Below are 20,571 nucleotides of genomic sequence, written 5' to 3'. Positions count from 1 at the left end.
GACTTAACGGTTCAGTAAGTGTATATTCTGCTCCAATTCCTCCAAGGGCACTGGGTGTTAGTCCCCCTATAACTTCCCAGATCCGACAGGCCCAGATAATTCCAACTCTACCCCAAGTAGAAAGGCGATAGACATCATGACACCAGAAATCTGTAATGTCTGAGACTGGGGAAACTCAGCTGGCCTGGTTACATCTGTGTGGGTAGAGAGGGGAGCATTAATGCAGCAAGTTTGGTATGACTTCAAGAACTTCAGTTCTGAAGAATCATTCCAGACACACCGTCAACTCTCCTACTCTCTCCACAGAGAAAGACCTGTTGGGTTTCTCTAGCATTCTGATAACTGCATTCGCACCCCAGGTTTACAGGGTAAACTCGATTATCTGAACAGCACGGGTGGGGAGTACCACAGTTGGATAACTAAAATGATCGGATAACAGTTTACCCAAGCATTAGCACCTTGATCCTGTTCGGATGATCTAGAACCCAGATAAACAACGCTGCCCTGCACACCACTGGAGAAACTAGAGCTTACAATGAAATACGCAAATATGACACAGACAGCCCTTGCAGGCGAGACTACACCCTGACTGGGAACAGTAATCGTCACTGATCCCTAGTCTGTCCAGTAGATGGATGGGTGGGATGCAGGGCCCAGTGGGAAGGATAAGGGAGGAATGGGGATTCACGTATGGAACATGCCCTTGTAACGACTGGTTGTAGCTAACTCCTTCACACCAGGATTAATCTCATCAGCACTCTAGCCAGAGAGCGCGCAGGCCATGCTTCCTGATGTAAAATTTATGCAGACTCAGTTTCCAGTTCCCTTTGGGCCAAAAACAAAGCTTTTGCAAACAAAACACTACAAACAATGACAGCCCTGTGAGACAGCAACACCAATCCTCACTGGGAAGTTCAGTGACAGGCACACTCCGCCATCACACGACAATGGGCTCCTTCACAGTCGGTATTCCTAACCCCTTCCCATCAGCCATAGCCCCTCCCCAAAGCCAACAGCACAAGTTGAGACCACTGCCAGAGCATAAACAGCTGAACTTTCAGATAGAGATTCACCCCCTGTAGGGAGATGGGGAGAGGGGGTGCGATACTACTGGAGCTGCTGCCTGTGAAATTAAACACTAGACTGGGCCAGGAACGAAGGAAGCTTTGTTGGAAAGGTGCAGAGCTGCCCTCCAGCGCCTGCTGCTACTTTCAATTGACATTAAAATCTGGCCATAGCATACTGCTGTCATTGGGAGCTAGCTGTGGGCAAACGGACCATCACTGTCAGCTACATTACAACAGCCAGGACACATCAAAAGTGCTTCTGAGAGTGAGGTAGCATTTGCGAAAATGCCAGTTTTCCTGCAATCAGACAGATGCGACGGGTGAATTAAAAGATCAGAAATAGCGTCAGAAGACACTAAATGCAGCACCCCCGGAAAATATTGGAACAGGAAGAGAGGCTCTGTTAAAGGAAAGCCTTAGGCAGGAGGAATTTGTAGACACATGGAACCAGAGGTGAAGCTGTGGGATGTGCACTGTTGGAGGGAGACAGGGACACCACACGGATTTGAAAAGCAGCATGCACATCGTTAAATGAAATGAAGGTGCGCTTAACACATTTCAGAAGAGAGGGGAGAGACAAGAAAAAAGGCAGTTAAATGGCACAGAAAAAGGGAACCAGGCAGCAGAAAAGGATGAAGCTGTCACACTTCGTGCAGCCTGACCAGCTGAGAGCACTGAAGCTAAAAGCCCCAAGCTTTCAGAATGGGGACTGTTGGCACCTGGCACACGAACAGAAACAGACAACTCGTTTCTCTAAACACACAGGAGCAACTTCAATTCCCACTGGGCATTGAGATTTGAGATTTCATTAATCTGGTATAAAATACTCTTCTCCGATGATCATTGAATGGGGTATTTCTCAGACAACGTGCTACTTATTCACCAACCTAGAGGTGAATTAATGACAGACAGTGGGCAGGAAAACCCAAGCACAAATTAAAATGATAAACAGCTTCTGTATCTCAGACCTGTGCATGATTCCATCAAGTCAGAACTGGGTCAAAATGCCACTGGAAAGCAGCACCCCCACTCAAAACAAAACCCTGAGCTGTGATGCAAAGAGAATTCCCCAAAGATTCCTGCTCTTGCCACCCATGAGCTTTTATAACATCAGGAAGGAGGGCTGGATTAGATACAAGAGGGCTGTAGCAGGCTGGTGATCACACCACAGGAGCGGGGAGACAGGATACTCTCTCTACGGCCGGCTAGTTTCTGGGTTAGTGAAGCCAGTCACTGTGCTCAATTCACAGCTTCCCCTCCCTTCCAGACACCCACAGGCAGCTTCCTGGAGAGGCACAGCCCTGCAATGGCTCAGCCAAGAATTGGGTTGGGGGGGGGGGGGGGGGGGGGGGGGGGTGACTTTTGATGAAGGGGTCCCAGACAATTGCCATGGTCACACCTCACCACAACGTCCAGCACCCACAACTCATTGACAGTGGCAAACAACAAAACATAAGCAAAGCCAGCATAAAAAAAACCAAGGGAAAGAGAAAGTTAATGAGATAAGGGGAATATAGACAGAAGTCTAACTCGGGAGTATGGCAACAAACTGATATGCACAAACAAAGAGCAGCTTAGTTACTGTGACCAAACTTGAATCACTTCAGTTCTTATCAAAGCTTGCCTTGTTTCCTCCTTACTCACTAATTACTGACTGAAGGGGAAACTCCAGATTTCCATCAACGCTCATTTCACAAGAGGGGAGGTTCAGAGTCTCAAGAGCTCTTCGCCACTCGAACACAAGAGAAATCACTGGGAGACTCTTCACGCGCCAACTGGATTGTGTAAGAAAACGGTGACGCCTCCCCCATCACCCCCAGATTGATTTTTAACCTCACAGGCGGGTTGGAAGAAGAGGTGTGTCTGGACAGTCTGGGGTTATAGCAGCTGTACAAGCACACTTGCACACAGTACTGCAGGAGAGCCGCACTGGCAGAGATGGCTACAGTCAGGAAACACCAACACCTCCCTGCCCCCGGGTGAGCACACACTGCGGGAGACCCCCCCTCCACGAGGTTGCATACTCTTGACCAAGCCCGGGGGTGGGGAGCTGTTAATGTGACGAGGCACAGGGCAGTGGGTTGATTGGTGTGGCTGTCCCAGAGACAGACATTCTCTGAAATGTTCAGTGGTGAGGCAGATCAGAACAGGGGTCAGTACGTTGGTGTTGAAGCACACTATCCCAAGGCTGCTTTCATCAGACACAAAGTCACAACCTGAACAACAAGTCTCACTCAGTCCAGCCTCAAGGCCAAAGACAGTTCACATTGTGCAGCTAGAACTTGGGTCTTGGAAGCAATCTGATGGGAACGCAACACTGTGCGACCAGCAAAATAACCAACAAGGCAAAGTCCGTCAAACAGTAAAAGGAGGGGCCAGTTGTCACCTTATCACTCCATCACAGGCAGACAGCAAGTTCACAGCACAGGCAGTCCATCCATTAGTGCCTGCAGAAGCCTGCTTATGTGTCCTCTCCGCACTAAGGGACCCAAGGGCAAACTCTTCACTCCGTGGTGTGTGTGGGGCATGAGCTGCCAGAGGAAGTGGTGGAGACTGGTACAATTAGTCTGTAAAAAGGCATCTGGATCAGTACATGAATAGGAAAGAATTAGGATCTCTGGTCAGCATGGACGAGTTGGACTGAAGGGCCTGCTTCGACACTGAACACTGACCCACTGCTCTGCAGAAACAACGAGACCATTTCAGGCCATTATTTGAAGATTAGGGGCGGGGGTGCAGCCGGAGACGCGCTCAGCTGGGAGAGCAGCCTGTCCCTCAGATTGAACCTCTCAGCACCACCCTGCGGGACTATCAGAGTATAGAAGGGGACCCGAGCAGCCTGAATGTACAAACCCCAACCTGACACTGGGTTCTGAAACATAGCAACGCTTGCTGAAGGATCACTAGCGACAAGACCAACTGATTAGTCAGGCAGGGTGGAGAATTACAACCAAGTCGAAAGCACCAACCTGAAGCTCTCTGGCAAACAATTTCAAGTCTTTTTCTTAAACATACCTATAAAGCTGGGTAGCTCATTTCTGCACAGCAACATTTCACCCAACTGGAGCGTATTCGACAACCAACCCTTGTGAGCAACAGGATAAGTTGGAACAGGTGACTGCTGGCATTGTTGGAAGTGCCTGGTTAATGTAACAAAGCCCCAACAACTACTTCCTATTCAACAGGAAGTAAGAACATGAGGGTTTTCCTCTGACCCCACATGAAAGCGGTGGGGTGGTCCACCAGCTCCTCTCCCCGTGATGTGGAGCCACATTGGCAGTGCCCTTACCTCGTTTCTGGATCAGTGGGGCTGGAAGAGCACAGCAGTTCAGGCAGCAGCCAACGAGCTGCTCGGATGGTGCTGAACTGCTGTGCTCTTCCAGCACCACTGATCCAGAATCTGGTTTCCAGCAGCTGCAGTCATTGTTGTTACCTAGTGCCCTTACCTCGGCTGATCCGCTGCTTCTCTCCAGACAGGATGCCAGGAGTATCAATGATGCTAATACTCTCCAGGACTGGGTTTGGGAGCTGTGCACAGTTAAACCTGAGTAGGCAAACAAAGAAAAGAGGTAGTCAGAACCATGGAAATGCTGATAATCTTAACCAAATACTGTACACTACATTCACTCCAGGACTAGGCTCCACCGTTATTACAGGGGACCAGCTGAGGAACCAAACTGACAGCCCCCTCCCAGCCCCAGCTTTTACAGGACTGAAAGCAAGCTGACAGGCCGGGCTACACCCCACCCTGAGTCCAAACCAAACGGTAACAGTAACGCTCAGACCTGAAACGGCCAGCTGAAGTGATGAACACACCTATAATGTGCTGGGAATTGCCACCTCATTAACTTAGCGCCAGAACAGGAACTAAACACATCATGGCCTAAGTGGGAGGTTAGCCCAAGCAAGGGTCACTTGACCTGAGGCACTAACATTTCTCTGCAACCAGACCTACTGAGCTTTTCCAGCAATTTCAGATTTTGGCAACTATTGCTAGCACATGTACACAACCTGCATTTACATAGCACCTTCAAATGAAATTCAGCAAGTCAACTGCTTCAGAGTAACAAATTAAAAAGCATGTTGAAACGCTACAGACAGGTGATCGAAAGCTCATTCTAATAGGTCTGTTTCAGGAACATCGTAACAGAGTCAAGGGGCTCCGAGCTCAGCCCCAGGTAGTTAAGGCATGCTTAGGAGAAAGTGAGGACTGCAGATGCTGGAGATCAGAGCTGAAAATGTGTTGCTGGAAAAGCACAGGTGGTCAGGCAGCATCCAAGGAGCAGGAGATTCGACGTTTCGGGCATAAACCCTTATTCCTGATGAAGGGCTTATGCCCAAAGTGTCAAATCTCCTGTTCCTTGGATGCTGCCTGACCTGCGGCGCTTTTCCAGCGACACATTTTCAGTTAAGGCATGCTTACTCAAGGTCAGAACTGGAACAGTGCAAAGATTGAGGACTGAAAGGGGAGGGGATAGGACCCTCAAGGGCTTGCGGGTGAGATTTTTCACATGGAGGACTGACCAGCAGGCATTGAGGGAGGGTACTGTCAAGGGAAAGGGAAGGGGGTGGGAGTGGGAAAGCAAGGCTAACTAGAGGCATAATATGCCACTTGCTGCACCAGTCCCTTCATCAGCCTTGCTTTCCTATTTACTATTCCTTCAAATCTAACAGCCGAATGGATGGCCAGCACTTCAGCGGAGCAGCCCCAGGGTGGGGTGCCGACTCAAACAGCCACGTGTTCACAACAGCCACAAATCTGTTCACGTTGCCAAACTAACATACGGAAAAAAAACAGCTGCATTCCAGGGGATCAGAGATGGAAAACATTTCCAGCAAGTGGCAAGCTGCCTGTTTCGGAGCAGTTCACAGGATCAGCACTCTCCACGGGATTACACCTCAGCTCCGGAGCGTTCTAGCTAATTACCTCCAGATCTTGATAGCGTGCCCGCATTCCCCCGACTTCAAACAGCAGCGAGCCCCTCGCCATGATTTAAACTAATCGTTAGCCCTGTGGGGACCACCATCCCCAGAACCAGAGCTCTCAACCAGGTCAGGAGCTGGTCAAAGGGTGGAGAGCCAGGCAGAGAGAGAGAGAGCACACACTGATCAGATGGTATCCACGGTTCCATTGGGCCGATCCCTTTCCAAACTCTCCTCCTCCCCCCCCCCCCCCCAATAAATCCAAACAGTTGACAAATTTTTCTGTTGAACCCTCTGAGCAACGGTTCCAAGCTTTTCCCACTATCTGGTTCACAACATCACCCTCCCATTGTGAGTTTTTTTTACATATACACACCCTTTTGTTCTGGGCTTGCTCCACAGCAGGAAATACTTTGGCACTATCAAGTCCTGAGCGCCTTTATTAGATCGCTCCTTTAAGGCCCACTTCACAGGGAATGCCACAAGGGCACACAACCGGCCCTCGACGATTAATCTTTTCAAAGTGAGCGAGATATCCAGTTGATCTCAGACCAACAGCTCCCTCCAGCCCATCAGCAGACCAGCCCATCGTTAGTGACAAAGTGGGTACTGCAGATGTTGGAGATTAGAGTCAAGATGTGTAGTGCTGGAAAAACACAGGTCAGGCAGCATCCGAGGCACAGGGAGATCAACATTTCAGGCAAAAGCCCTTGATTCATTAGTGACGACCATCAATAGGATTACTCTACAGGATTACAGCCCTGGATCTCTACACTGGTATCACATTAGCCCCCGCATCCCCCCCCTACAGAATTCAATCCCCTGACCCTTCCCCCAACTTGTCAAATTCCCTTGAACTGTGTCAGTACCCAAACAGCCAGAGACATCATGGTTCGGTATTTCAGCCACGGAGTTTTCTTTGGGTGGGACGAGGGAGGGAGAGTAAAAGAAAGTTGGGGCAAGTTACGTCATCATTGCTCAGAACCCTTTCACTTTCAATTTTAGTTTAGCTTGGGAACGTGGTCAGCAGAGACTGGTTAGCCCAAAGCGCCTGTTTCTGCTGTACGCCTTGAACAGGAATATTTTCTCCCCAGCCATCAGGACCCCTCAATCAAATCTCCTCAGGAGTGGGAGCACACCTCCCTTCCTGACATAAGCAGCTATCAAAAACACAGTCCTACCCCGATTTTAAAAAGACAGGGGAATAAAAGACACTGTACAAGAGGCAGTGGAGTCCCGATTCATTGACAAACCAAGAGGGGCTCAAGAAGCAGCATCCAGCTGGTACATTCCACTGTGTGGATGTCACTGAATTCTCATCATGCCTCAGATTCCCAGAGGACAACCTCCTGAGAATCACTGATGATTAGTCAGCACCAGTTCAGCAGATGAAATCCCCAAGGCAGGGTTATTTCCCCCCGGGTAGGAGGTGGAATTCCTGGATGCTGTACACAGACTGCTCACAGCGTCTTCCCATACAGACAAGGACTCGTGTTTCCAAGTCAGACAAGCCCCAGAAACCAACCCCACACACCCCACCGCCAATCCAAGAATATTCCTCAGCCCTACGCTTCACAGGCAGAGGGTACATCACACCCTGGGCCCAGAGGAGCTGCACAATGGAGACACCAAGGGAAGTTGCCTCTTAGTAGGTGCTGTAGTTCAGGAAGGAATCTTGCTCATAGTTTACATTACACATCCTCCTTCACAGCTTGCTACTATTCAAGCGGTATTAAAGTAAATCCCTGCTGATTCATCATGGGCCTAACAGTGACAACTGTGCAATTCACACTGGCTACTCAGCCAGGCATGGTTCACTTCCATTTCACTGCTCACATCAGAACACATGACACAGGCCAGCCTCTCCCAGGAACCAAGGCCTTGTTACGGCCCACATGGCAATCTAACAGAACTGACCCTAATGGAAGTACAAGGGGAAACCTCTCCAGCCAGCACAGAGACTGTTGTGGTTAGTGACGTTTAAATGCAACAATCCCAGTGACAAGTAGTTGTGCAGGGTACTATGTTTACAGCTATGTTTTCCTCCAAAGACAGCAGAAAGGACAAAGCCACCCTTGCTCACCATGACCAGACAACATCTGATCAGTGGCAAGTCACATTCACACCACAGAGGTGGCAGACAGTGAGCATCACCAACAGAAGATAACCCAAGCACTGCCCCTCGACAGGGACTCTGCCCTTACTCAGTCTCCCACCACCAACATCCTGGGTGGCTATTCACCAGAAACGGAACTGGCTTGCTCAAACACCGACGACAAGATCAGCTCCGAGATTGGGAACCCTACAATAACTGACACAGGGACAACAGTCTAGTGCTATTATGACTGGATTGTCAATCCTGCAGGTCTGAGATCAAATCCCACCACTGTAGATGGTGGAATCTGAATTCACTAAAAACCTGGAATTAAGAATCTAATGAATCCATTGTCAATTATCTGGTTCGCTCATCTCAAGGGAAGGAAGCTGCCATCCTGAACCTGGTGTAGTCTGCAACGCCAGAGCCACAGCAATGTGGGTGACTTTAGTTAGCTCGCGATGGGCATTACATGCTAGGCTAGCCGGTGACACCCTGACCCCATGAATGCAGCACTTCCTGACTCCCCTAACTACAAGGCACATGGCAGAACACCTTCTAAAAACACATGCAGCTTGATCCTAACCCAGACGAAAGCTGTCTGCCTGCCTGGCATCACCTCCAACATCCTGAACACACTACTGACACAGCTAGCAGCCATACAACACTGTCACGTGGGGATAGCCAATACCCCTCCACCCCCCAACCCTAGCTAGTGACACCCATCCTGTAAATAAATAAATACCAAAATTGCTCTGTTACCACAGGGCACCACTCACTTATCTTTTTCACTTCCACACATCCTGCTCAAAACCAAACTGTTGGCGCTGTGCCAGCTCTGGGCTGTACAGTGCTGAGACATGGCAACTTCATGCACAGCACCCAGCAAACGGGGCAGCGTAGACAGGTAAAGGACAGAGGGCACCGACTCCTCCAGTGTCTGCACCCGCTGCCATGTCTGAACTGAAGGAATGCAACTGTTTGTGACCAAATTCTGAGATTTGTTAATTAGACTGATGCCAGGAACAGGTTGTGCACCCTAAGGTGGTGGTGCTGAAAGTGAGGTGCACATCCACTTACATGACGACTAAGAGGCCATTCAATTGAAACAGGCAAGTTTGTGCTGGGATCTTGACTGGATTGAGACACTGAGCGAGCGTGGGAAGAAACAAGGGGTCAGCTATTTAAAGGACAGACGAGAAATATTTCACTGAGTACGGCAAGCTTTGGAATGCTTCCTGGGAAGTGCAGAAGTACAAGTAAAGGCCGAAATAGAGAAAGCCTCAACAAACAATGGGGTGAGAAGTGACAGGGCTGGGGCTGAAGTGGAAGTAATCAGAACTGTCCTCAGTGTTCGGTACACTGGATTGGACCCTCTCCTAACTAGAATTAAAACAAACGTCCACTCAATCAAATCCCCTGCAGCTGACTCACTAATTTAAAAAAAAATTAAAGTAAAAGGGCTGGTTGAGAACATGCCAGAACAGTCCAGTAATTAGCAACCAGCAGGTCAAACCAGCCCCCACCACCCCCCCCAGCTGGAGCGATGCCAGGCCAGTGAGTAAGTAGGGTGGAGGGTCCAGCTGATGTTTCATGTAGAGGCAGGCAACACAGGCAACTTCTGACCCTGGTGTGCACTCAATCCTGAGACATTAGGAGGCTCAACTGCTCCCTCCAGATCCACAAAAGTGAGGGAGGGACCCAGTTACTCCCCAGGTACCGAGAAAGAACAGAACCTATGGGAGGCTGAAGGGTTAAGAGTACAGCTGGAATGACAGACATTAAAGCTGTAACTAAGACATTCAGCCCTTCAACAGGGCTTTCGTCAGATTGTACTGTTCAATAACCAGCCCTTGAATAGGTCTGTGCTCTACGAGCTGTTCCCAGAGTGCCATCCTGCTTTCCCCCCCTCAGTCAAAACAAAACACTCAGTTTTACCTCCATCGTTATTCCAGACCCTGGGAGGGAAAGAATGATCACCATGTGCACAGGGACAAGGGTTCTCAGTCTTCTCTGGAACAGCAGTTTCTCAATTAATTATTGAGTCATTTGACAGGAGGAACATCCAGATAAGGCAATATACATATTGATTGGGTGACTGTTACAATCAGCAAGTGTCAATAGCAAAGATTAAGCCATCTACTGTTACTCAATTAATGTCCTTAACCTTGGCTGGCTTCACACAATGAATACCCTTCACCTTGTTAAACTGACCCTACATACTGAATGCTTCCAGTATTGTGATCAGACTCTACATAATGACTGTTTCCACCTTGTTAACCGATTTGAAAGTGAGGTCTGCAGATGCTGGAGATCAGAGCCGAAAATGTGTTGCTGGAAGAGCGCAGAAGGTCAGGCAGCACCAAAGGAGCAGGAGAGTCGGGCGTAAGGGCTTATGCCCGAAACGTCGAATCTCCTGTTCCTTGTTAACCGATTACCCTTGTCTCCAGCAGCCAATTGTTAATTGTAGTGGGGGAAGGGGCCAGCGGGGGGGGGGGGGCAGTGTGGTGGGGGAGGGTGGGCAGGTGAGGGTGGGGGAGGGGGGTTGGGGGCACGGAGGTGGTGGGGGAGGGGGAGAAGGGAGGGGGTGGGTGAGGGTGGGAGAGGGGGAAGGGACAGGGGCCAGTGGGGGCTGGGGAGGAGGAAGGGGAGGGGGTGGGGGTGGGTGTGGGGGAGCAGGCAGGTGGGGTGGGGGATGGGGGGAGATAGGGAGGGCTGGGGGCCAGACAAGGGTGGTGAGATAGGAAGGGAGGGGGCCAGTGGGGGAGGAGAGATAGGGAGGGATGGGGGGGAATAGGGGTGGAAGGGGCCAGTGGGGGAGGGGAAATAGAGGGAGGGGGCCAGTGGGGAAGGGGTGATAGGGAGGGAGGGGAGGGGAGATAGGGAGGGATTGGGGGGGGGGGAAGAAGGGGGCCAGTGGGGGAGGGGGAGGCAGGCAGGGGATGGGGATAGGGGCGGGTGAGGGTGAAGGGGGATGGGGGTGGGGGATGGGGATAGGGGCAGGTGAGGGTGGAGGGGGATGGGGGTGGGGGGGGGTGGGGGGGGTGGGGGATGGGATGGGGGGAGGGAGGGGGGTGTTACCTGTTGAGGAAGGCGTTGCCGAAGGCGTTGAGTTTCCTGAAGGGCTTCTTGGGGTCGACGACCAGCGCGTTGCCGGGCACCACCCCGTCCTGCTCACCGTGCATGACGGCGATGAAGGAGTCGGTGGTGGGCTCGGGCCCGATCCTCATGCCGGGGAAGTCCTGCTCGATCAGGTGCCGGATGAAGGTGGTCTTGCCGGTCGAGTACTGTCCCACCAGCAGCACCATCGGCTTGTTGTCGAAGTCGGCCTCCTCCAGGGCGGGCGAGTGGAAGTCGTGGAAGCGGTAGCTCTCCTCCAGCGGCAGCAGCTTCTGCGAGTACAGCCGCTTGAGGCCATCGCTGACGGTCTGGAAGAGCTCGGGCTCCTTCTTGCGACGCGCGTCTTTGCCCATCCAGCTGAACATGGCGAGAGCCGGTCCCCGCCCTCCGACAGACCCACCACCGCCACCAACCGCCACCACTGGAGCCGCTGCGCCTGCGCGGTCCTCCTTAAATACGGAGGTCGGGCTGTGGGGGGGGGCTCTCGCGAGATCTCCGCCACGCGATAATTATGTCACCCCAGGACCACGCCCCAACGTGGAAGGGGTGGGCGTGACTACAATCGGCCACGCCTCCCTAAGTGGGTGGGACACGTCACTGCCATTTTCACCCACCCGGTGGCGACCCCGCCCACCCATGGGTGTGTCCGTACGTGGCAACGCCCCCTCGTAATGGGCGTGTCCTATTCTGGTTTCGCCTCTCTCAGGGAAAAGTCCTCGATCAGACCCGGACACTGATGTGCCCGTCATCTCAACCCCGCCCCCTCACCGACGTGCCTCCCGCCCACCCAAGGGCGTGTCACCTTGCAGCCCCGCCCACTTACGCCCGTGTCACCGCGCGGAGCCACCCACTTAAGTTCTGGCCTGTCATGTCAGCCCCGCCCACTTACGGCCGCCCCGCCCACCCCAGGGTATGACATCACGCGGCCCCGCCTACTTACGGTCAGTCCGTCGCAGCCCCGCCCACACACCGGCGTGGCAACCCCCCAGAGCCCCGCCCACTGCTCAGTCATCTCGGCCCCGCCCACTTCTGGGTGTGTCATTTTGAAGCAACGCCTCCCCGCGTATGTCATCTCAACCACGCCCATTCTGCCCCCCCCACACTTGGTCCCGCCTACTTTTGGGTTTGTCCCAGCCTCAGGCCCAGGGGATGGCCGATTCAAGATGGCGGATGATGGCGATTGGGGAGTGAACACGTCAACACTGAGAGGGCCCGGGTAGCACCTCTTCAACCCAGTTTCCTGAAGCTATATTGGCCGCCATATTGTGTTGACCCAGGCTAGAAGGGCCGAGTGGCCTATTCCTAATTCCCAACCCCGTAGTCATAGTGACACCCAAATGGTGCTCTCTATCCTGAGTCATCGACTGTGGGCATCAAAGTATGGTGGGAATCGTATGCGATTCTTAATTGTTAGGGGACTGGAGTATCTTGCTCCATTTATATAGCGCCTCTGTGAGCCTGCACCAGTTCATTGAACCCCTACAATATGGAAGAAGGCCATTGAGTCCACACTGACCTTCCCAGACCCGCCCCTCCTCCCTAATACTGTCGGACCACATTTTCCCCATGGCTAACCCACCAACCCGTGCGCCCCTGGACACTTTGGGGTAATTTCCCATGGCGAACCAGCCCTAACTTGCACACCTTTGTGTGCTGTTGGGCGAAACTGGAGCATCCGGAGGAAACCCCACGCAAGACACAGGGAGAACGCGCAAACTCCACGCGGATGCCTGACGGCGGGATCGAACCCAGGTCCCTGGTGCTGTGAGACAGCAGTGCTAACCACTGAGCCACCAATCCGCTCGCCTGATTTAAGGAAGGCCGTTGAGGGAGTGTAGCAGAAGTTTCTGATCCCTGCGGGGATGGGATTGTTTCACAAGGAGTGATAGAAGCCTGTATTTTCTAGAGTTTAGTAGAATGAGAGTTGGCCTGATTGATGAATACAAAAATTCCTACAGGGCTTCACAGAGGATAAGCAGGAAGGATATTCCCCCCGCTGTCCCTGAACGAGGAGACACACAGACTCAGTGTAAGAAATATGACCATTTTGGACTCGGAATTTCTTCAGTCACACTGGGGAATCTCCGGAATTCTCTGTCTTGAGGGACAGCAGAGGCTCTGTCATCAAGCTCGTTCAAGACTAAGGTTTCTAGATAAAATATATCAAGGAATGGTGTGGGGAAATGGCACCAAGGTTTAAAATCAGTCATGCTCTAGATTGGTGGAGCAGGTTCAAGGGGGTGAATAGCCTCCTCCCAGTTCTGTGTTCCGCATGCCAGGCACCAGCTAATGATGAGTTCAGGTCAGAGCCCCCTTGTACCACCCAGAGGTCTGTATGTCTTCCCCATTGGGTGCTGTCTGTACTTTGTAGCTTGGTCCACTTACTGCTGTGCACAACTGTTTCCTCCAACCCCACCCTGAATCCCTCTTCTTTTAATTGATGTTGCCTCTCTGGTGGGGACATGACCCTAAATCCGCTTGTGAGACATCACCCAGCACCATGTGACAGTTCTCCCCCCTCAGCTTTCACATGGTCTTCATTCAGTATGACCTCTCCGGCTCAACAGGCTCAGAGCAGCAATTGGAATTTATCTCAACTTAATAAGTTTATAGCAATTAAATCAGCCTCGTTTTTAAAATATCTTGTCACAAAGCTAGTCCTTTTTTTTGCTAAAAGCTGTTCCCTGGCTCAAGATTACTCTGTCCTTGATTATTTTTTCAGAGAGATAATAAATCAGGCCGGGCTCCGATCAGTCTGATTTGGTACAGAGATGTAAAGGATTTTGAGAGACCTTTTGTTTATATGTAAAAGTCCAAAGTGGTCATATTTTGGACATGACCTTGTGTAATGAAAGGGGAGGTGGTCAGCTCTTTAGCTGAGCAGGAGAAAGTGAGGGCTGCGGATGCTGGAGATCAGAGCTGAAAATGTGTTGCTGGAAAAGCGCAGCAGGTCAGGCAGCATCTAAGAAACAGGAAATTTGACATTTCGGGCATTAGCCTTCCTGATGAAGGGCTTATGCCCGAAACGTCGAATTTCCTGTTCCTTGGATGCTGCCTGACCTGCTGCGCTTTTCCAGCAACACATTTTCAGCTCTTTAGCTGAGCAGTTTAGTTCAGTCCAAAATGAGTTGGGAGTTCAACAGTGAGCTGTGTGGAAACTCTCTGTTCTGCCCCTCTACCTTCAACCTGTAAACATCTAACCTTTTTTATACTGTGTTTTAAAGGGGGCTTGCTTATTGGGACGGTTATTCGGAACAGCATACTTCAATCTAGTTTGAATAGACTGAGTTCTGTGGGTTTTTTTTATTCTGTTCTTAGTGTTTCATTATGTAATTTTGTGAAGACATGTTTTGTCTGTTTTAAACCTGGTAGTCAACCTCGCTAACTTAATCCGGTTAATTTTCACTTACCGAAACAAAGTTATGGTCTGGGCTGAAAATGTGTTGCTGGTTAAAGCACAGCAGGTCAGGCAGCATCCAAGGAACAGGAAATTCGACGTTTCGGGCATAAGCCCTTCATCAGGAATGAGGAGAGGGTGCCAGGCAGACTAAGATAAAAGGTAGGGAGGAGGGACTTGGGGGAGGGGCGATGGAGATGCGATAGGTGGAAGGAGGTCAAGGTGAGGGTGATAGGCTGGAGTGGGGTGGGGGCGGAGAGGTTAGGAAGAAGATTGCAGGTTAGGAGGGCGGTGCTGAGTTGAGGGAACCGACTGAGACAAGGTGGGGGGAGGGGAAATGAGGAAACTGGAGAAATCTGAGTTCATTCCTTGTGGTTGGAGGGTTCCCAGGCGGAAGATGAGGCGTTCTTCCTCCAACCGTCGTGTTGTTATGTTTTGCCGGTGGAGGAGTCCAAGGACCTGCATGTCCTCGGTGGAGTGGGAGGGAGAGTTAAAGTGTTGAGCCACTGGGTGGTTGGGTTGGTTGGTCCGGGCGTCCCTGAGGTGTTCTCTGAAGCGTTCCGCAAGTAAGTGGCCCGTCTCCCCAATGTATAGGAGGCCACATCGGGTGCAGCGGATGCAATAGATGATGTGTGTGGAGGTACAGGTGAACTTGTGGCGGATATGGAAGGATCCCTTGGGGCCTTGGAGGGAGGTGAGGGAGGAGGTGGGCTGCCTGCTGAAGAATTTTTTGAGTGGTCTGGCCTCGTCCATAACTATCTTTACAGGTGATCCTCAGAGATGGGTTTGAAACAAAACTGGACACGTTGGTTTGTTCCTTTCTCGATGGTTTGCTGGGCGGAGTTTTGGGAGAGACATCGAAATCGTTGAGGGTCTGGGCAGATTATCGAAGGACTGTGTGGAAAAATGGCAAAATATGGACTGGTTTGGACATATTTTCTGGGTTAGGGTTTCATCAAGAAGTGGGGTTGATGAATGATGTGGGCTGTAAATTAGTTTGTAGAAACGTCAAGTACCTTTCGGGAAAGCAGCCGAGCAAAACTTTTAAGGAGATAAAATATGGGTTTATTGCCTTAATTACTGAAAAAAAAACTGGCTTTGAAAGGTCTGAGGGTGGCAGGGGAAGAGGTAATTTTATACTAATAATTGTCTAACAATCTTTTCTGGACTTAGAATTCTATTTACAGCCTCTGGAGTCAGGAAGTGAGACATTTTTACACTTAATGGTAAGATACTGGGGAGTGTGGCTGAACAAAGAGACTTTGGAGTGCAGATTCATAGCTCCTTGAGAGTGGAGTCGCAGGTAGATAGGATAGTGAAGAAGGCGTTTGGTATGCTTTCCTTTATTGGTCAGAGTATTGAATACAGGGAGTTGGGAGGTAATGTTGCGGCTGTACAGGACATTGGTTAGGCCACTGTTGAAATATCGCATGCAATTCTGGTCTCCTTCTTATCGGAAGGATGTTGTGAAATTTGAAAGGGTTCAGAAAAGATCTACAAGGATGTTGCCAGGGTTGGAGGGTTTGAGCTACAGGGAGAGGCTGAACAGGCTGGGGCTGTTTTCCCTGGAGCATCAGAGGCTGAGGGGTGACATTATAGAGGTTTATAAAATCGTGAGGGGCATGGATAGGGTAAATAGACAAAGTCTTTTGCCTGGGGTGGGGGAGTCCAGAACTAGAGGGCATAGGTTTAGGGTGAGAGGGGAAAGATATAAAAGAGACCTAAGGGGCAACTTTTTCACACAGAGGGTGGTGTGTGTATGGAATGAGCTGCCAGAGGAAGTGGTGGAGGCTGGTACAATTACAACATTTAAGATGGGTATATGAATAGGAAGGGTTTGGAGGGATATGGGCCGGGTGCTGGCAGGTGGGACTAGATTGGGTTGGGATATCTGGGTCAGCATGGACGGGTTGGACCGAAGGCTCTGCTTCCATGCTGTACATCTCTGTGACTCTATGACTCCTGAAGGTACAAGCCTGACCTCCAGAGATATTCCCAGTAACCTGCTGGAGTTTCCGACAAACGTACGAACCCGAAGCACCCGACTGTGTTCTTCTGGGCTGTCTGCAATCAGAACGAAGGGTTTAATCAGCCCGGAGCTCTTAACCTCAGCAACAGCAAAACAGAAGACACACAACGTGGTGAGGTGCTGTGGGAAGCCAGAGGACTGAGAAGCCTGTGAAAACCAGCAGAGAACCAGCAGGGAGCGGGGAGAGACGAGCATGTGAAATATGAGGGGAAGCTAGCTAATAATTTAAGAGAATTTATCCTTGCTGGCCAATGGAGAACTGATGAGTAGCTGATGTTCAAGACTAGGGAAACTACAGACCAGTGAGTCTCACCAGTTGGGAAGCTATTGGAGAGAATTCTTAGGGATAGGATTTAAGCGTATATGGAAAAGCACAGCCTAATTCAGGGACAATCCGCATGGCTTTGTGCAGGGCAGCTCATGTCGTACTTACTGGATTGAATTTTTCAAGGAGGGGTCGATGAGGGTGAAGTGAACGTTGTCTACATGGATTTCAGTGAAGGCTTTCAACAAGGTTCATTAAGGTTAGGCTCATCCAGAAGGTTAAGATGCATGGGATCCACAGTGACTTGGCCGCGTGGTTTGAGTTTGGCTGGAGGGAGATGGACCAAGTGTGGGCGAAAGGGATTTGTTTAACTTGGCGTCAGATTCACCACAACCTTGTGGGCTGAGGGGCCTGTTTCGATGCTGTACTGTTGTATGTCCTAAGTGGTTTTTTTTTTGTTTTTGGATATAAAGGTAAATGAGAAGCAAGAGTAGACATTGAAAAATGAGACTGAAGGAGGGGTGACGGGGAGCAAAGAAATGGCAGAGGAACTGAATAGGCCTCGGTCGTTGGTAAGATTTTTGAGTCCAATATTCAGGATGAGATTGGAAGTGCGTGGTAATATAGGGCTGGGTCAGCATGGCTTCATCAGCTGGAGATCACGCCGTGGCTCAGTGGTTAGCACTGCTGCCTCACAGCACCAGGGTCCCAGGTTCGATCCCACCCTCGGGTGACTCTCTGTATGGAGTTTGCACATTGTCTGCGTGGGGTTTCCTCTGGGTGCTCCGGTTTCCTCCCACAAGCCACAAAGATTGTGGGCGACACGGTGGCTCAGTGGTTAGCCCTGCTGCCTCACAGCGCCAGGGTTCAATCCCACCCTCGGTCTGTGTGGAGTTTGCACATTCTCCCCGTGTCTGTGTGGGGTTTCCTCCGGGTGCTCCGGTTTCCTCCCACACTCCAAAAGTTTGTGCAGGTCAGGGGTGAATCGGTCAAGCTAAATTGCCCAGAGCGTGTAGGTTAGGAGCATGAGGGGAATGGGTCTGGGTGGGTTACTCTTTGGAGGGTCGGTTTGGGCTATTTCCACACTGTAGGGATTCTGAAAAAAAAAACTGTTAGAATTCTTTAGGGAGGTCATGAGCAATTTAGAGAATGGGTGGGATCTCTTTAGATTTCCGGAAAGCTTTTGAACAGGGTGCTACACGGGAGGATGCAAAATAAGACAAGAGGTGTTAGAAGCAAGGTACTAGCATGGGTCCAGGAATGGCTGATTGCCTGCAGATAGAGAATAGGGATGAGGGTGTCGTTTTCAGGATGACAACCAGAGACTAGTGGAGTACCCCAGGGGTCAGTGTTAGGATGACAGCTATTCCTGTTACACATTTACAGTCCAGATGAAGGAACAGACGGCATTTGTGCTCAGTGTGCAGACGACACCAGGCTAGGTGGAGAGAGAAGGCAGTGCTGAGGAGATGGGCCTCCTGCAGAAGGATATGGACCAGCAGGGGAGTGGGATACAATGTGGGAAAGTGAGGTTGTGCACCTCGGTCGGAAGAATAGAGGTGCAGACTATTTTCTAAATTGGGGGACAGGCTTTGGAAATCTGAAGCACAAAGGGACTTGGGAGCCCGAGTTCAGGATTCTCGTAAGGTTCCCATGCAGGTTCAGTTGACCGTTAGGAAGGCAACTGTAATGTTAGCATTCATTTCAAGAGGGCTAGAATACGAGGGCAGGCATGTGCTGCTGAGACTATAAAAGGCTCTGGTCAGACCACGTTTAGAATATCGTGAGCAGTTTCAGGCCCAGTATCTCAGGAAGGATGTGCTGGCGTTGGAGAGGGTCCAGTGGGAGATTTATAAGAATGTTCCTGGGGATGAATGTCATTTGATGGCTGGTTGAGGACTGTACTCAATGGGGTTTAGAAGGATCAGGGTGGTGGGGAGAGATCTGTTTGAAACGTACAGAGGGGCCTGGGTAGAGTGGGGGGTGGAGAAGATGTTGAGGAGGGACATGGACCCGAGGGCACAGCCTCAGTGGGAAGGGACTGAGATGGGGAGGGATTTCTTCAAATGTAGGGGGGTGGGGTGGAACCCAATGTCACACAGGGTTGTGGAGGGTGAGTCATTGAGCGTCTTTAAGACAGAGAGAGGTGGGTTCTTGGTTAGTACAGAGAGTCAAGGGTTACAGAGAGAAGGCAGGACTGTGGGGGTGGAGGAACGCATCCAATATGTCACCCAAGACCCTCAGGCAGCACCTCCCAAACCCACGCGAGAAGGAAAAGGGACATGGATCACCACCCCCCCGGAAGTTCTCCCTCCAATCCCCTCCCCATCCCAATTTGGAAATATATCAGCCGTTCCCTCAGTGTGGCTGGGTCAGAATCCTGGGATCCCCTCCCTCAGGGTCTAACCCACAGCACACGGACTGCAGCGATTCAAGATGGCCGCTCACCGCCCCACCCCGCTGAAGGGGGGCAACTAGGGACGGGGGAATAAATACTGGCTGGACGGTGCCCCCACAATTGATTTTTTTATATAAATGATTGAAAGGCAGATCAGGCTGAATGGGCTGAATGGCCTAATGCTGTTCTTATATCATATGCTCTCAGCAATCCAGTGGACGTAAGAAACCATCAGTTTGCGCTTGACCCAGCAAGTTGTTTCTCCCGCTGCGTTCTGGGTTTCTGTAAACCACGGTCATCTCTGACAGTGTTGTATGGGTGCGTCAGAGAGCTATCACAGTAGATGGGCAGGATGTCCTCCTCCTGCTGTTCATTGGTGACTGTGAACAGTGTAGAATTCCCTTACTCCATACAAAACGTGGATTTCGGAGACAGTGCGAGGAAAAACAGATGTGGAACTGAGAGATTATACCTGTCGGGAGAGATTGAACGGCTTGGAGCTCGAAAAGAGAAGGGGGAGGAGACTTGAGGAGCTGAACTCGGGATAAAACAAGTCCTCAGCTACCCTGGGGTAGAGGACAAATATTCCAATTTCCAGCGCGGAAACAGACCCTTCGATCCCGAACTAAACTAGCCCAACCTGCCTGCTCCCGGCTCATATCCCTCCAAGGCGAGAGTGAGCACTGCCGATGCCTGGAGGTCAGAAGCAAGAGTGTGGCGCTGGAAAAGCACAGCCGGTCAGGCAGCATCCGAGGAGCAGGAAAATCGACCTTTTGGGGCAAAAGCCCTTCATCAGGAATTCCTCTTGTCGGTTCTCCTGCTCCTCGGAGGCTGCCTGACCTGCTGTGCTTTTCCAGCACCACACTCCTCGCTCATACCCCTCCAAACCCATTCCTACCCAGGTCCTTATCCAAATGGCTTGTAACCGCACCCACAATCCACCACTTCCTCGGGAAGTTCATTCCACACAACGAACCGTCCTCTGTGTCAAAGAATTTGCCCCCACCCCCCACCCCGTGTCTTTTTTAAATCTCTCTCCTCTCACCTTAAAAATGTACCCCTCTCCCCAGTCTTGAACTCCCCCACCCTTGGGAAAAGGCACCTGCAGTTCTCCTTATCCATGCCCCTCATGGTTTTATAAGCCTCTGTAAAGTCACCCCTCAAACGCTCCAGCAACAAAAGTCCCGGCCTATCCAGCCTCTCCTCATAACCCAAACCTTCCACACCCGGCAACATCCCGGTAAATCTCTTCTGAACCCCTCTCCAGTTTAATAACC

At 51.0% G+C, this 20,571-nt stretch overlaps 1 protein-coding gene across 1 annotated transcript in view; it reads right to left on the bottom strand.

Annotated features, from left to right (window-relative positions):
• LOC132836110 (EH domain-containing protein 1) overlaps positions 1-11,632 on the bottom strand; it is a 35,817-nt gene extending 24,185 nt beyond the window's left edge. The window contains exons 1-2 of the mRNA XM_060855385.1: positions 11,167-11,632; positions 4,514-4,611 (exon numbers count right to left, since the gene is read on the bottom strand). Of these exons, the coding sequence (XP_060711368.1) occupies positions 4,514-4,611; positions 11,167-11,570 (502 nt within the window). The 5' untranslated portion in view covers positions 11,571-11,632. The remainder of the gene's footprint in view (positions 1-4,513; positions 4,612-11,166) is intronic.
• Positions 11,633-20,571: the final 8,939 nt, after the last annotated feature.

This window comes from Hemiscyllium ocellatum, chromosome 46, assembly GCF_020745735.1.
Source record: "Hemiscyllium ocellatum isolate sHemOce1 chromosome 46, sHemOce1.pat.X.cur, whole genome shotgun sequence".
NCBI classification, from domain to species: domain Eukaryota; kingdom Metazoa; phylum Chordata; class Chondrichthyes; order Orectolobiformes; family Hemiscylliidae; genus Hemiscyllium; species Hemiscyllium ocellatum.
The sequence above is the reverse complement of the archived record's forward strand: the minus strand, read 5'-3'. Positions and strand labels throughout refer to the sequence as shown.